Source organism: Hypanus sabinus, chromosome 5 (genome assembly GCF_030144855.1).
Source record: "Hypanus sabinus isolate sHypSab1 chromosome 5, sHypSab1.hap1, whole genome shotgun sequence".
Lineage (NCBI taxonomy): Eukaryota > Metazoa > Chordata > Chondrichthyes > Myliobatiformes > Dasyatidae > Hypanus > Hypanus sabinus.
In genome coordinates this window covers 182,635,290-182,651,399 of record NC_082710.1, presented here as the reverse complement: position 1 = coordinate 182,651,399, position 16,110 = coordinate 182,635,290, and the positions used below count along the sequence as shown (strand labels likewise).

At 43.6% G+C, this 16,110-nt stretch overlaps 1 protein-coding gene across 1 annotated transcript in view; it reads right to left on the bottom strand.

The window, feature by feature from the left end:
- The window catches only part of LOC132394858 (E3 ubiquitin-protein ligase TRIM39-like), a 35,635-nt gene extending 20,174 nt beyond the window's left edge, over positions 1 to 15,461 (bottom strand). Inside the window, exons 1-6 of the mRNA XM_059971265.1 lie at positions 15,002 to 15,461; positions 14,828 to 14,923; positions 12,413 to 12,646; positions 10,716 to 10,738; positions 10,509 to 10,627; positions 1,156 to 1,684 (exon numbers count right to left, since the gene is read on the bottom strand). Of these exons, the coding sequence (XP_059827248.1) occupies positions 1,156 to 1,684; positions 10,509 to 10,627; positions 10,716 to 10,738; positions 12,413 to 12,646; positions 14,828 to 14,923; positions 15,002 to 15,412 (1,412 nt within the window). The 5' untranslated portion in view covers positions 15,413 to 15,461. The remainder of the gene's footprint in view (positions 1 to 1,155; positions 1,685 to 10,508; positions 10,628 to 10,715; positions 10,739 to 12,412; positions 12,647 to 14,827; positions 14,924 to 15,001) is intronic.
- Between the last annotated feature and the right edge of the window lie 649 nt (positions 15,462 to 16,110).

The following is a 16,110-nucleotide window of genomic DNA, read 5'->3' as shown; positions in this document are numbered from 1 at the left end:
CTTCCAACCCTATGTCACCTTTGTAATGATTTGCTTTCATTTTTTACCAACAGAACAAAGCCACCCTGTCTGCCTTCCTGCTTATCCTGTGGATACAATGTGTACCTTCAGCATTAAGCCCCGAGCTATAATATTCAAATCATGATTCAACATCATACATGCCAATCTGTAACTGTGCTACAAGATCATCTAGCTTGTTCCATATACAGTGCACATTCAAATATAGCACCTTCAGTTGTGCAATCACCTTTTACGTTTTTGTCCTCCTTTTACATTGCTCATTCTGTTGACTGCAATTTTGCCCTATCATCAGTCTCTTCTTGTTCGGACTCTTGGTACATATTATTTTGTTTGTAAACCAACAGCCTCATCCTCAGCACTTTCATTCCATTTCCCATCCCCCTGCCAAATTAGTTTAAACCTCCCGAACAATTCTGTTATCCTGCCCACAAGAATACTGGAACTCCTTGGGCCTTCTCTGCAATTCGTACCTTGTCCAGAAGAGCTCCTAATTATCTATAAATCTGATCCCCTGCCCTCTGCACCAGTTCTTCTGCCATACAGTCACCTTGCAAATCATCCTATTCTTTGCCTCCAGAGATTACTATGCTGGTGGTCCTGTTCTTCAGCTCTCTACCTAGCTCCCAAAAATCTCTCTCCAGGACCTCCTCACTTTGTCTATCTATGTCATTGGTGTCGATATGTACCAAGACTTCTGGCTGTCCACCATCGCCCTTGAGGATGCCATGGACCCGATCTGAGTCATCCCTGATTCTGGCATCAGGGAGGGAACATACCACACAGATGTCTCTATAGATGCTGCCTGACATGCTGGGTTTCCCAGCACTTCACCGGTTACCACCACAACATGTCTCGTCTCCCCAAGATTCACCTTGACTTCCCTCTTCCAGTCAGCACCACCACCACTTGTCCCATTTCACCTGTCTTGGTGGACTTTAGGACCCGGGGGAACTCAGGACCCGCCACCCGCGGCTGCTGCTGAATCTGCAGTGTTCCTGTTCCATTGATGGATGCAGTGAATGAGTTAAAATTAATGGACCAATAATTCTCAAATCGTGTTTATTTCACTGTCCACTCAATTATATTTAGCATTGATTTACTCCTGACTCCAGTCCCAGGATCGAACCCATTTACAGACCTGGAGCAGAACCGGAGCAGATTCTCAGCCATTGGTTTTTATCCCAGGTCCTGAAAAATGGATAAAGTTTTTCTGTGAATTTATTCCCAGTGAAGGTGTGGAGATGGGACTTGGTCTTCGCATTGTAAAATGAAACTGTCCCGGACTCGTAACTGAGATAAACTCCCACCCTCCCGGGGATGGGACCGGTAGGGAGATGGATTTCAGGGGAGGTGGGAACACTGATCATGTCATCAATCCGGCCGATGATCCAGAATCCGGTCTCCGGTCTCAACCCAACACCTCCCCATCTGTCTACAGACTCAGCGACAACTCCCAGACTCCAGAACCGATTCCTCGCCACCTCCACTTCCCAGAAATGTCTCCCCGATGTGAATCCCTCTGATCCCAGCACACAACCCCAGACTCTGAACCGCTCCCCGGTGTCAGGGAGATCCCTCCGGGTCTCGGTCAATCTCACACTCTTCCGATCATCAGTCACTTCGAGCTCCGGATTCGCTGTTTCCACATTCAGGGTGATAGAGTCTGGGAGAGAAGCAGAGAATTAGAGAGCCAACAGGGAAAGGTGGAATGGTTTGTGGGGGGGGGGGAGATTCGGACAGTGTAGACCCGAGACCAGGGAAGAGGCTGCTGAGCTGCTAAGCATTGGTTACAGTCTGTTAGCCAACAGGAGTTCCTGAGGTTTTACCCAACTACAGCAGGTGGACAACCAGTATCTTCCCAAGGTAGTTTCTCCAGGAAAGAGAGTGGAGCTTTCTTGATTAATGCACAGAAAATGCTGGAGGAACTCAGCAGATCAAGCAGCATGTGTGGAAGGAGATGGATAGTCGATGTTTCTGATCAAGGGCTTTCTTCATGTGGAAAGAAAGAGGGTAGATAACCAGTAACAACAGGTGTGCACAAGGGGTGGACAACAATTGCTTCCAGACGGGGAGGGGTGAGTGAATACTGGAATGATTTAATGAGGAGGACAGAGAGGCTCTTTAGCCCAACTCGTTTGTGCCGACTAACTTGTTTTAATGAGCTAGTCACATTTGCCCATTATTCCTTTACACCTTTCTTATCCAGGTACCTGCCAAAATGTTGATTGGAGATTCCTTAGTCGGAGGAACAAATATATCGTTCTGTGAGCGTGATAGAGATACCTGGATCGTATGTTTTACCAACTACAGTGGATGGACAACCATTCCTGGTGCCAGGATCAGGGATGATTCAGATCATGTCCATGGTAGTCTCAAGGGTGAGAATGGCACCAATGTCGTAGGTAGACAAAGTGAGAGGTCCTGAAGAGAGATTTTAGGGAACTAGGTAGAAAGCTGAAGAACAGGGCCATGATCAAAATAATCTCTGGATTGCTGCTTGTACCACGTATCAGTGAGGGCAAGAACAGAAGAACTTGACAGGTTAATGTGTGGCTGAGGAACTGGTGCAGTGGGGAGGGGTTCATATTGATGGATAATTTGGATCTCTTCTGGGGAAGATATGGCCTGTACAAAAGGAATGGGTTACACCTGAACTGGAGGTGTTTGAGTATCCTTGTGCGCAGGTTCACTAGAGGTGCTTGTGTGTGTTTAAACTAATTTGGCAGAGGAATGGGAGCTGGAGTGGTAGTGCTGAGGATGTGGTAGTTGGTTTACAAACAGAGGCAACGTGCAGTGAGACTCCGAGCAAGGAGAGGCTGATGTTAGGGCAAAATTGTAGTCAACAGGATGAGTTGCAATGCAGAAGGCAGACAAAATCAAAAAAAGGTGAATACAGGATGAAAGGTGTTACATTTGAATGCGCACAGTATATGGAATGCGCACTTTTGATGAACTTGTGGCACAGTTACAGAGACACGAGATACAAATAGAGTGATGCCTACAACATCACTGTATCATGGCGGAAAGAAGATTATAGCGGGGAGCTGAATGTCCAAGGGTACACATTGTATCAAAAGGACAGGCAGGAAGGCAGATTGGCTGGCTTGGCCATGATTGTAAAAAATTAAATTAAATCATTATAAAGACATTACATAGGGATGGAAGGTGTTGAATCATTGTGGATGGAGCTAAGGAAATGCAATTGTAGAAAGACCTTGATGGGAGTTGTATACAGACAGCAAATGGGAGTAAGGATATCATCTAAAAGTTACAACAAGAGATAGAACATACATGCCAAAATGGAAATATTACAATAGTCATGGGCGATTTCAATAAAATGGTTTATGAAAATCAGGTTGGTGCTGGATCCCAAGAGAGGACATTTCTAGAATGTCCACGATATGGCTTTTTGGAGCAACTTGTGGTTGAGCCCACTGTGGATCTGCTATTCAGGATTGTGTGTTGTGTAATGTACCGGAAGCAATTAGAAAGCATAAGGTAAAGAAACCCTGAGGGGAAAGTGATCATAATATGAACGAATTCCACGTGAATTTTGAGGAAGAGAAGCTAAAGTCAGATATATCAGTGTTGGAGTGAAGTAAAGGAAATTACAGTGGCGTGGCATGAGAGGAGTTGGACAGGAATGATTGGAAAAGAACACAGGTAGAGACGACACAGAGCAGCAGTGGCTGGAATTTCTGGAAGCAACTCAGAAGGCAGTGGGTACTTCTCCCAAAGAGGACGAAGTATTCTAAAGGCAAGATGACATGACCATGTCTAACAAAAGAAGTCAAAGCCAACATAAAAGCCAAAGTGGGAACAAAGAGTGGAGCAAAAATTAGTGGGAAGTTGGAGGATTGGGAAGCTTTTAAATACCAACAGAAGACAACTAAACAGTAATTAAGAAGGTAAAGATGGAATAAGAAAGTAATCTAGCTAATAGTATTAAAGAGGATATCAAAAATTAATTCAGATACATAAAGCACAAAGGAGAGGCAAGAGTGGTTATCAGACAGCTGGAAAATTATGCCAGAAAGGTAGTAATGGGGTTCAAGGAAATGGCAGATGAACTGAAGAAGTATTTTGCATCAGTCTTCGTCTTCACTGTGGAAGACACTAGCAGTATGATGGAAGCTCCAGGTATCGGGCAGCATTAAGTGTGTGAAGTTAGCGTATCTGAACCAGATGGTATACACTCCAGAGTTCTGAAAGAGGTGGCTGAAGACTTTCTGGGGAGATTAGTAATGATCTTTCAAGATTCTGGAATGGTTCTGGAAGACTGGAAAACTGCAAATGTCACTCCACTCTTCAAAAAGGGAATAGGCTGAAGAAAGGAAACTACAGGCCAGTTAGTCTGATCTCAATGGTTGGGAAAAAGTTGGGAGACGATTGTTAAGAATGAGGTTGAAGTGAGGTGGGAAGTGTGAGGTGGTACACTTCGGAAGGACAAACTCCAAGGCAGAGTACAAAGTAAATGGCAGGATACTTGGTAGTGTGGAGGAGCAGAGGGATCTGGGGGTACATGTACACAGATCCCTGAAAGTTGCTTCATAGGTAGATAGGGTAGTTAAGAAAGCTTATGGAGTGTTAGCTTTCATAAGTCAAGGGACAGAGTTTAAGAGACGCGATGTAATGATGCGGCTCTATAAAACTCTGGTTAGGCCACACTTGGAGTACTGTGTCCAGTTCTGGTTGCCTCACTATAGGAAGGATGAGAAAGCATTTGAAAGGGTACAGCAGAGATTTACCAGGATGTTGCGTGGTTTAGAGAGTAGGCATTATGATCAGAGAATAAGGGAGCTAGGGCTTTACTCTTTGGAGAGAAGGAGGATGAGGAGACACGATAGAGGTATACAAGACATTAAGAGGAATTGATAGAGTGGACAGCCAGCGCCTCTTTCCCAGGGCACCACTGCTCAATACAAGAGGACATGGCTTTAAGGTAAGGGGAGGGAAGTTCAAGGGGGATATTAGAGGAAGGTTTTTTGCTCAGGGAGTGTGTGGCATGCACTGCCTGAGTCAGTGGTGGAGGAAGATACACCAGTGAATTTTAAGAGGCTACTAGACAGGTATATGGAGGAATTTAAGGTGGGGGTTTTAGGGGCAGGGTTTAGAGGCAGGGTTTTAGGGTCAGTATAACATTGTGGGCCGAAGGGCCTGTACTGTGCTGTACTATTCTATGTTCTATGGTTTCAGGGTACTTGGAGGCACATGATAAAAATAGGCTGTCATCAGAATGGTTTCCTCAAGGGAAAATACTGCCTGACAAATCTGTTGGAATTGTTTAAACAAATACACACAGGACAAAGAAAAATTGGTTAATGTTGTGTACTTGGATTTTCAGAAGGCTGTTGATAAGGTGCCACACATGAGGCTGCTTAGCAAGCTATGAGTCCATGGTATTACATGGTATTATAGCATAGACAGAGCCATGGCTGACTGGCAGGAGGCAAAGAGTGGGAATAAAGTAAGCCTTTTATGATCAGCTGCCAGTGACAAGTGGTGTTCCACAGGGGTCTGGGTTGGGATTGATTCTTTTTGCAGAATATGTCAATGATTTGGATGATGGAATTGATGGTTTTGTTGCAAAGATTTCAGATGATATAGGTGGAGGGGCAGGTAATTTTGAGGAAATCGGAGATTACAGAAGGACAGAGATCAGGAGAAGGGGAAAGAAATGGCAGATAGAATACACTGTTGGTAAGAGTATTGTCATGCCCTGTGGTTGAATAAAGGAAATCGTTGAATAATCTCTAAATGAAGAGGAAAATATAAAAATCTGAGGTGCAAAGGGATTTGGGAGTCCTTGTGCAGATTCCCTAAAGGTTACTTTCCAGGTTGATTCTGTGGTGAGGAAGGCAAATGCAATGTTAGCAGCCATTTCAAAAGGACTAGAACATAAAAGGCAAGATGTAAGTTTGAGAGTTTATAAAGCACTGGTGAGGCCTCACCTGGAGTGCTGTGAGCAGTTGTGGGCCCACAAGAAAGGAAGCACTGAAACTGGCCAGTGTTCAAAGGAGGTTCACGAAAATGATTCTAGGAATAAGCGGCTTGTCATATGAAGAGTTTAGCTGGCTCTAGACATGTGTTCACTGGCATTTAGAAGAATGAGGGGTGACCTAATTGAAATATCAAATAGTGAAAGAGTGGATGTGGAGAGGATGTTTCCTATGGTGGGAGAGTCTCAGACCAGAGCCTGACAATAGAGGGGCGTCCTTTTAGAATGAAGATGAGGAGGAATTTCTTTAGGCAGAGAACAGTGAATGTCTGTAATTTATTGCCACAGGCAGCTGTGGAGGCCAAATATTTATATATATATATTTAAGGCAGAAATTGATATGTTCTTGATTGGTTAGGGCATGAAGGGGTATGGGGAAAAGGCAGGAGATTGCAGCTGAGAGGAAAAATGGATCAGTCGTGATGTAACGGTGGAGCAGACTCAATAGGTCAAATGGCCCTCTTCTGCTTTTATATATATTGTCTCAGGGAAATTAAAACTTTGTAACTATGTGCACCTCTACAGCTTCATCTGGCAGCCTCCTAAACTACAGTGAGAAAGTCTCCTTCCTCATTTTTCCAAACTCTGGCGAGTATAAACCCAGAATCGTTAAATGCTCATCATAAGTTAACCTGTTCATTCATGGAATCATTCTCATGAACCTCCTCTGGATCCTCTCCACTGCCTGCACATCTTTTTTTTTTAAAGATAATGTGTCCAAAACTGCTCAAGTGTGGTCTGACCAATGCCTCAGAATTCCAAAGCATTACACCCTTGCTCTTACATTCTGGTCCTTTTTGAAATGAATGCTAACATTGCATTTGTCATCCTTCCCACTGACTCAACCTGCAACCTTTAGGGAATCCTTCACAACAACAGTTTGCACCTCTGACTTTTGAATTTTCTCCCCGTTTAGAAAATAGTCTATGCCATTATTCATTGTACCGAAGCAAGCACAGCTTCCCGACACTATATTCCATCTGCCACTTCTTTGTTCAATCCCCTAACCTGTTTACGTCTCTCTGCAGACACCCAGCTTCCTAAACACTTGCCCCCTCACCTATCTTCATATTATCCACTAACCTGGCCACAAAGGCATTAGTTCAGTCATCCAAAATCATTCTTTGTCTACATTGCCTGTTACTTCATTAAAGGATTCTAACAGATTTCCCCTTAAAGGAAACCATGCTAATATTGGCCTACTTTATCAGATGTCTCCATGTATCCCAACACTTCCTTAGTAATGGATTCCAATATATTTCCAAGCATGCCACAGCCCTGCCAACTATTTCACTGAAATCAGACTAACTCACATATAATTTCCCTTCTTCTGCCTCCCTCCCTTTTTAAAGAGTGGAGTAACATTTGCAATTTTCCAGTTCTCCAGAACCATTCCAGAGTCCAGAGATTCTTCAATGGTCATTTCAGCCACCTCTTTCTGAGCCTGGACCAAATGGAGTGCAGCCCATCGCGTCCAGGTGATCTATCAACCTTAAGAGCTTTCACCTTCAGTAATGGCAACAAAACTCACTCCTGCCCCTGAAAATATTGCATTTCTGAGACTCTGCTAGTATCTTCCACATTGAAGACTGACATAAAATACTGAGTAAGTTGCTCCACCATTTCTTTGTCTCCCATTACCATTTCTCCAGCATCATTTTCTAGAGGCTGGATATCTTCTCTCACCTCTCTGATACTTTTGGCATCCTCTTCCATATTATTATTGGCTAGCTTCTCTTCATATTTCACCTTCTCTCTCCTTCTGCCATTTTAGATGCCTTCTATTGATTATTGAAACCTTCCCAACCATCTTCCTGCCATTTTTTGCGAGATTGTATGCCCTCTCTTTTCCTTTCATGCTGCCTTTGACTTCCCATGTCGCCACAGTTACCTCAACATTCCTTTAGAAAACATCTTCATCTTTGGGATGTATCCATCCTGCACCATCTGAACTGTCCCCAGAAACTCCAGCCTTTATTGCCCTCATTCCTGCTAGTGTCTCATTCCATACTACTTTGGCTATTGTGCCTCTGTAATTCCCTTTATTCTCCACAGTAGTGCTGATACATCTGGCTTTATCTCCTCCCTCTCAACCAACAAGGTGAATTTACCATATTATGATCACTCTTCTCTTTGGGTTGCTTTACCTTTAGCTCCCAAATGAAATCTGATACATTACACAACACCCATTCCAAATTGCCTTTCTCCTGATGATAAGCTGCTGAAAAAAAAATTCTATGAACTCCCTCTCTTGGGATGCAGCAGCAATCTAATTTTCCTAATCTACCTGCACATTGAAGTCCACCATTAATATTATAATATTTTGCATGCCAGTTGTAAGTTGTTTTCCATATCCTGGCTGCAACCGCATTTAGTACATAACTCCCATCATGGACTTTTTAACCTGGCAATTAGTGGGACTGTCCTGAATCTTTAAAGGAGCCAGATATCCATACTCCGGGGAGTTAGAGCATCTAAACCTTGGAAGCTGGCATGGATGGGTGCGTGTCGTAACACCAGGGTGTTAAGCTTGAAAACGTGGTCATCTTTCAGACAGAATTCATACCTGCCAATCTCTACCCATGCTGCAACATCATCTGCCTTATTCTATGCAATGGGACATTCAAATATAAAGCATTCAGTTCTGTCTTCATCACCCTTTTCAACATTGTCCAGATGAACTTAAGCAAGGCCTTTTCATCAATTGTACACCATGCTTTGAGCATTGCGTGCATTCCTGGTTCCCAGAATGTCATTACACTGGATACGAAGCTTCAGGAAGATGTAACCAGGATGAGAGGGCTTGTGTTAAAACGAGAGACTGGATAAGTTGGGGCTACTTCCTTGGAGTGAAGGGTGTTGAGGGGTGACCCATTATCGAGTTATATAAAATCTTAAAGGGCAAAGGTAAGGTGAAAGAGTCTTTTTTCCCGGAACATGAGAGTACAAAACCAGAAGGCCTATATTTAAGGTGAGAGGGGAAATATTTATATGGGATCTCTGGGGTATTTTTCTCACAGAGAGCAAGGTGGGTAAATGGAATTTGCAGCCAGCAGAAGCTGTAGAAACAGGTATAATTGAAATATTTTAAATTAATTTAGACAGCTACACAGATAGGAAATGATCAGAGGGATGTAGGACAAACACATGCAAATGGGATTTGCTCAAGAAGACATCTTGGTTTTCTAGATGGATGAAGAGGGCTGTGGGTTGAACATCTGCTAAAACCCTTCCCAGATCATCCTTCTGAGGAATCGTATTCTGGAGTGTGTGAACTGTTGATTTGACATCACAAACGACAGCAGTTTGCTGCCTCAGAATGGACAGACTGTATAGGGACGGCAGAATTCATTCTTAAATGGAACTTGTGACGCTAAGTTTGACCCTGTGTCCCACTTTAGGTATGTGTTACTGTGGTGTGTGCTGAATGTGGTAAATTTCACTTTGAAGGTGAGTGTGCACATTGAAGTATTTGTATGTTACAATGGATCTTCATATGTCTGGTGTGTACTAACAATATGTGACATGTGTTTGAGTTCTTAAAATCAATAAATTTTTGTGTCTGAAGAAAATGGTTTCCAGATTACAGAGGGAAATAACAACGTGCATTGCTGATACTCTGACTACAATCTGCAAATCCTTCTTGTGTATGTGTGAGCGAGTTTTCCCAGGCGGATTTTACTGCGTGGGCTTCTCTGAAATAACATCTTGACCAAGGTCAATGCTGCTTGGTGTGTCCGGGTTCAGTCTGACAATGCTTAATCTGGAGGTTAAGACTCGCGAGTCCAGCAGAACGCAGAGCTGAGTCAACCAGAGTCTCCAGTCACAGATGAGTCAGGCAGAGTGAGCGGTGCACGAAGGCTTCGTATTTTTCTGACAATCCCGGTTATCATATTGATACCCGGTTTTGTTCTCCACAATTTCATGAAGTCAGTACGTATTCCCCAGCTACTGTGGTAGGATTCAAACTCATGGTTTGGCACGTTAGTGCAGTGTGCATGGGATCAAGATGCAGTGGTTCATCTGACTCTCTCGTGTATCGTTTATATTGTGCCCCTGAGCTGGTGCGTTCAGGGCTCCGACATCTCCAGCTGACCACATGACACTGTGCCTCCCAGTTGATGCGTTATAAATTTCAGTTCCCCTTCAGCCCATTATTGCAGCAAATCTTTGCTTCAAATGATAACTTAATTGTATCTCATAAACAAGGACAAATAAATCTTTAACAAGCGAAAATCTGCAGATGCTGGAAATCCAAGCAACCCACACAAAATGCTGGAGAAACTCAGGCCAGGCAGCCTATGGAAAAGAGTACAGTCAATATTTTGGGCCGAGACCCTTCAGCAGGACCAGAGGAAAAGAGATGTGGAGTAGAGTAGGGTCTTGCTCTGCAAGGTCGACTGTATGCTTTTCTATAGATGCTGCCTGGCCTGCTGCGTTCCTCCAGCATTTCGTGTGTGTCGCTCAAATTAATTTTTGCAAGTTTTACCTTGATTAATGGCATCAAGTATTTTTCTCAGAGCTCTGTTCAACAAATAAGGGTGATCAAATTTTGCAACCGATAAGGCCTCATCATTCACTGACAATTCCTGGACATCATCCTTAATCCTGTAAACATTAAATTTCTGGTTATAAGCTGCAATTTGGAACTATTTTATAAATTCCATACAGGGTGTCAGTAAAGAGCATGTCCTACCTTCTCTTCTGAAGAACTTTCTCCTGAAATAAATAAAACACAAATCTGATTAGACTTTGACTTAATCTCCACATCCTGAATTTCATCCAATTCATTACAAGGTGTTGAAAGCTCCCACTCCCGCACAATACAGAACCACAGGGTAAATTACAAGGAATGTTTCTGAAAATTAGACCATAACGGAGAAGATGAAACTGACAGGAAGGCTGTGTTTTTATCTGGATATGTGTCAGGATGATAAAATTGAGGAATTTAAGATTAGTGATGGATTTGATTGGGTGCAGGTGGAAAAGTATCTCTATTTATGGGAAGACCTTAAATCAAAGATAAAATGCCAGGTGATTTTTAATAGATCGCATAAGAAAATCAGTGAAGAGAATGTGGAACTCACAGCCACAGGAGTAGTTGAAGTGGAACAGCAGAGCTTGAATGTAATGAGGAAGCTGGATAAACACACAAGGGACCATGGAATTCAGGACACTATTGCTGGGTGAGTTGAGAAGGTGGGAGGAGGTTTGTGAAGCAGGGAAATTGATAGGAGAGAATGGACTGAAAAAACAGTCTATGATGTAAAATGGGATATAAGCTGATGACGAATATATCTGGAAACAGACAACAGGGCAGAATTCTCTAAAAAAATGAACCTAATACAAATAGACAATAGACAATAGGTGCAGGAGTAGGCCCTTCGGCCCTTCTAGCCAGCACCGCCATTCACTGTGATCATGGCTGATCATACACAATCAGTACCCCGTTCCTGCCCTCTCCCCATATCCCTTGACCCCACTATCTATAAGAGCTCTATCTAACTCTCTCTTGAATGCATCCAGAGACTTGGCCTCCACTGCCTTCTGGGGCAGAGCATTCCACATATCCACCACTCTCTCGGTGAAAAAGTTTTTCCGCATCTCTGTTCTAAATGGCCTACCCTTTATTCTTAAACTGCAGCCTCTAATTCTGGACTCACCCATCAGCGGGAACATGCTTCCTGCCTCCAGCATGTCCAATCCCTTCATAATCTTATATGTTTCAATCAGATCCCCTCTCATCCTTCTAAATTCCAGTGTATACAAGCCCAGTCGCTCCAATCTTTCAACATATGACAGTCCCGCCATTCCGTGAATTAACCTTGTGAACCTACACTGCACTCCCTCAATAGCAAGAATGTCCTTCCTCAAATTTGGAGACCAAAACTGCACACAATACTCCAGGTGGGGTCTCACCAGGGCCCTGTACGGCTGCAGAAGGACCTCTTTACTCCTATACTCAATTCCTCTTGTTATAAAGGTCTAATGAACAATGAACCCAATACAAAGTAGATAAAGATGGTAAATCTGATGTGTGGGTCACATTCTGCAATTCAACCTCAGTTCCCACTGATCGATAGAGTGACCCTCACACCCACCACACCAGACACACTCACAGCCTGTGACTGTAACTCGGTGTTACTCTGAGTATCGGGGATATTATAGGTGGGAACCAACTCGGTACTATGTTCAGAGTAACTCATTCCTGAGGAGGATGCAGACTGTCCTGTGATGTTGTGAGAAGCTGGTTTGGGGAATGACAACAATCCTGAACAGTCAAAACATCTGTCTGGTTTAAATACAACTACAGTATCTGTAAATGCCACGTTGAGTTAAAATACATCATTTTGAGACTGTGCACTTTTACAGGACCAGTCTGAACTCTCTCACCATGAGAAATATCACATTGTCTTGCTGATCCATCTGTTCCTGTAACCTTGAGATTTCCTCCTGGATAGAGAGTAACTTCTCTTGAATCTCCTGAAGATTAATCTCCATTGGATTTAGAATCCTCTCCTCTTCTTTCCTGAGATCTCGGAGTAAACGCTGCTCTTTCTCAGTGAGAATCTGGCGCAGTTCAGCAAACTGGGATGTGATGTGGGACTGAAGGCTGTGTGACTGTTCCTGACAATTGAAAGCTGAAGGTTAATTCACTATATTGGTGTGTTGTATTTCCTTCTGATATTCTGAAATTCAGTCCCTTGAGGTCCATGCCACTTCAAAGAGCATTCCCATCAAACTCATTGCCCCAGTTTACCCTGTAACATGGAAGGTGACTATTCAGCCCATTAAATTGTTTGCTGTTTCGCAGATCTTCAATCCCATTTCCTCACCTTTACCTGAAACCAATTGTCCACTCCAACATGATTCACTGACCACACACTTTCACAAGGTTAAGAATATAAGATATGAGCATAAGATATAGGAGCAGTAGTAGGCAATTTGGCCCATCAAGTCTGCTCTGCCATTCAATCATGGACTGATCCAATTCTTCCAGTCATCCCCACTCCCCTGCCTTCTCCCCATACCCTTTGATGCCCTGGCTAATCAAGAACCTATATATCTCTGCCTTAAATACACCCAATTACTGTTCATAGAACATGGAATAGTATAGCACAGTACAGGCCCTTCTGCCCACAATGTTGTGCCGACCCTTAAACCCTGCCTCCTATATAACCCACCACCTTAAATTCCTCCATATACCTGTCTAGTAGTCTCTTAAATTTCACTAGTGTATCTGCCTCCACCACTGACTCAGGCAGTGCATTCCACACACCAACCACTCTCTGAGTAAAAACCCTTCCTCTAATATCCCCCTTAAAGCCGTGTCCTCTTGTATTGAGCAGTGGTGCCCTGGGTTAGAGGTGCTGGCTACCACACTATCTATTCCTCTTAATACCTTGTATACCTCTATCATGTTTCCTCTCATCTTCCTTCTCTCCAAAGAGTAAAGTCCTAGCTCCCTTAATCTCTGATCATAATCCATACTCTCTGAACCAGGCATCATCCTGGTAAATCTGCTCTCTACCCTTTCCAATGCTTCCACATCCTTCCTATAGTGAGGCGACCAGAACTGGACTCAGCACTCCAAGTGTAGCCTAACCAGAGTTTTATAGAGCTGCAACATTACATCGTGACTCTTAAATTCTATCCTTCGACTTAAGAAAGCTAACACCCCATAAGCTTTCTTAACTACCCTATCTACCTGTGAGGCAACTTTCAGGGGTCTGTGGACATGTACCCCATGATCCCTCTGCTCCTCCACACTACCAAATATCCTTCCATTACCTTGTACTCTGCCTTGGAGTTTGTCCTTCCAAAGTGTACCACCTCACACTTCTCCAGGTTGAACTCCATCTGCCACTTCTCAGCCCACTTCTGCATCCTATCAATGTCTCCCTGCAATCTTTGACAATCCTCTACACTATCCACAGCACCACCAACCTTTGTGTTGTCTGCAAACTTGCCAACCCACCCTTCTTTCCCCACATCCAGGTCGCTAATAAAAATCATAAAAAGCAGAGTTCGCAGAACCGATCCCTGTGGGACACCACTAGCCACAATCCTCCAATCCAAATGTACTCCCTCCACCACGACCCTCTCTACAGGCAAGCCAATTCTGAATCCACCTCGCCAAAATTTCCTGGATCCCATGCCTTCTATCTTTCAGGCCTTTTAACATTCAGAATGTTTCTATGAGATCCTCCATCATTCTCCTGAACGCCAGGGAATACAGCCCAAGAGCTGCCAGATGTTCCTCATACAGTAACCCTTTCATTCCTGGAATCATTCTCATGAATCTTCTCTGAACCCTTTCCAACGTCAGTATATCCTTTCTAAACTAAGGAGCCCAAAACTGCACACAATACCCCAAGTGTGATCTCACAAGTGCCTATAGAGCCTCAGCATCACATCCCTACTGTTGTATTCTCTACCTCTAGAAATGAATTCCAACATTACATTCACTTTCATCACCACCGACTCCACCTGGAGGTTAACCTTTAGGGTATCTTGCACAAGGACTCCCAAGTCCCCTTGCACCATTGTATTTTTAATTCTCACCCCATCTAAATAATAGTTTACTTCTACCAACAAATTACAGTAGTGAATTAACCATTCAACCAACGTCCCTTGACAATATTTGCGAAACCATCGTGGTAACAGGGAAAACATGCAAACTCCACTCAGAGAGCGCTAGAGGTCAGGCTCGAACCCAGGCCACGGGAACTGCGACACTCTGCTATACGACATGAACGGGGAAAAAACTACACAACAATATACGAAATTCTGCTCAGGAAGCCTCACCCGGACTCTGGAAATGTTTTCTTTCTGTTGCTGCTCAATTTTCTCGAAGTCTGATTTCTTCTTTGTGAGAGAATCTAGGAACCATTTGACTTGATCCTGGGAATTAAACAGTGAAAGAATTAGACAAAAAGATGACGCAACATAAACAGATTATCAAAAGTGGGCTATTTTCACCTTGTAAATTTCGAAGCCCTCTTTAATCGTCAGGAAGCGGTGCTCTCTGTGTTCCTGGGAAGCTGCACAAATCACACAGATCAGTTTCTCGTCGGTTTCACAAAACAGCTTCAGTTCTTCCCCATGTTCCTCGCAGTGAAGTTTACTTTCCTTTTCTTTCGGATTCAGGTTTAGTTTTCGAGCTTTTTCAGCCAGTCTTGCTAGGACCCGACTCGGCCTGAGTTTACCGTCTGCAAACACCTCTCTACATTCCGGGCAGGAGTTTCTTTTCGCACTTTCCCAACATTGTGTGATACAGGAGCCGCAGAAATTGTGACCACACTCCAGTGATACCGGATCGGAGAAGAAATCCAGGCAGATGGGACAAATTGCCTCCTCGCTCCAACTGTCGACCTGTCCTTTCGAAGCCATGTTCACTCCCGGTACTTCCTGGTTCAGGTCCTTTCACTTTCGGGATCTGCTGAACCCTACAGTACCGGGAATGTCCACTAGGGGCGCTGCAGCCTCAGGGAATGAACGTTGTGTTACTGCTTTTGTTCAGTGGGAAGGTGGGGGTGCGATCTCATTTGTGGTTTAATGTAATTATTTAATTTGGCATCAGGATCGGCATTGACAGTGTGGACAGAAGGGTCTGTTCTTGTGCTGTACTGTTCTGTGTTCAGTGTTACAAAATATCACAGCCAGCGACCCAGCAATTTCTTCCCTGTATACCCACCATGTCAGAGGATACACTGGGTCAGAGCCCCGGGATTTATTCAGCTTTGTGTTTGAACTGAGCAGCCTCCTTTGGGAGACCCTGTAGAAGCTGCTGCGACTCGGATTCATTTGAATGCTGTTAAACACCAGTTCAAACCTTATTTATTTAACCTTGCTTTTACACAATATATTTAGTCCTTTATTGTCTGTTTTATTTTATGACTCTCTTCACGGACCAGTTCAGAACGCTGTTTGCTTATATTAATTATTTTGCATGAAATGTTTTTTTTTCTGTCCGAATATTGGCTGTTCGAAGGTCTTCTTTGTAATGGTTTTCTCTTTGTTTCTTGGCTGCCTGTTCGGGGAGGAATCTCAAGGTTATATAATGTCTTGTATTTTGATAATAAATGTAC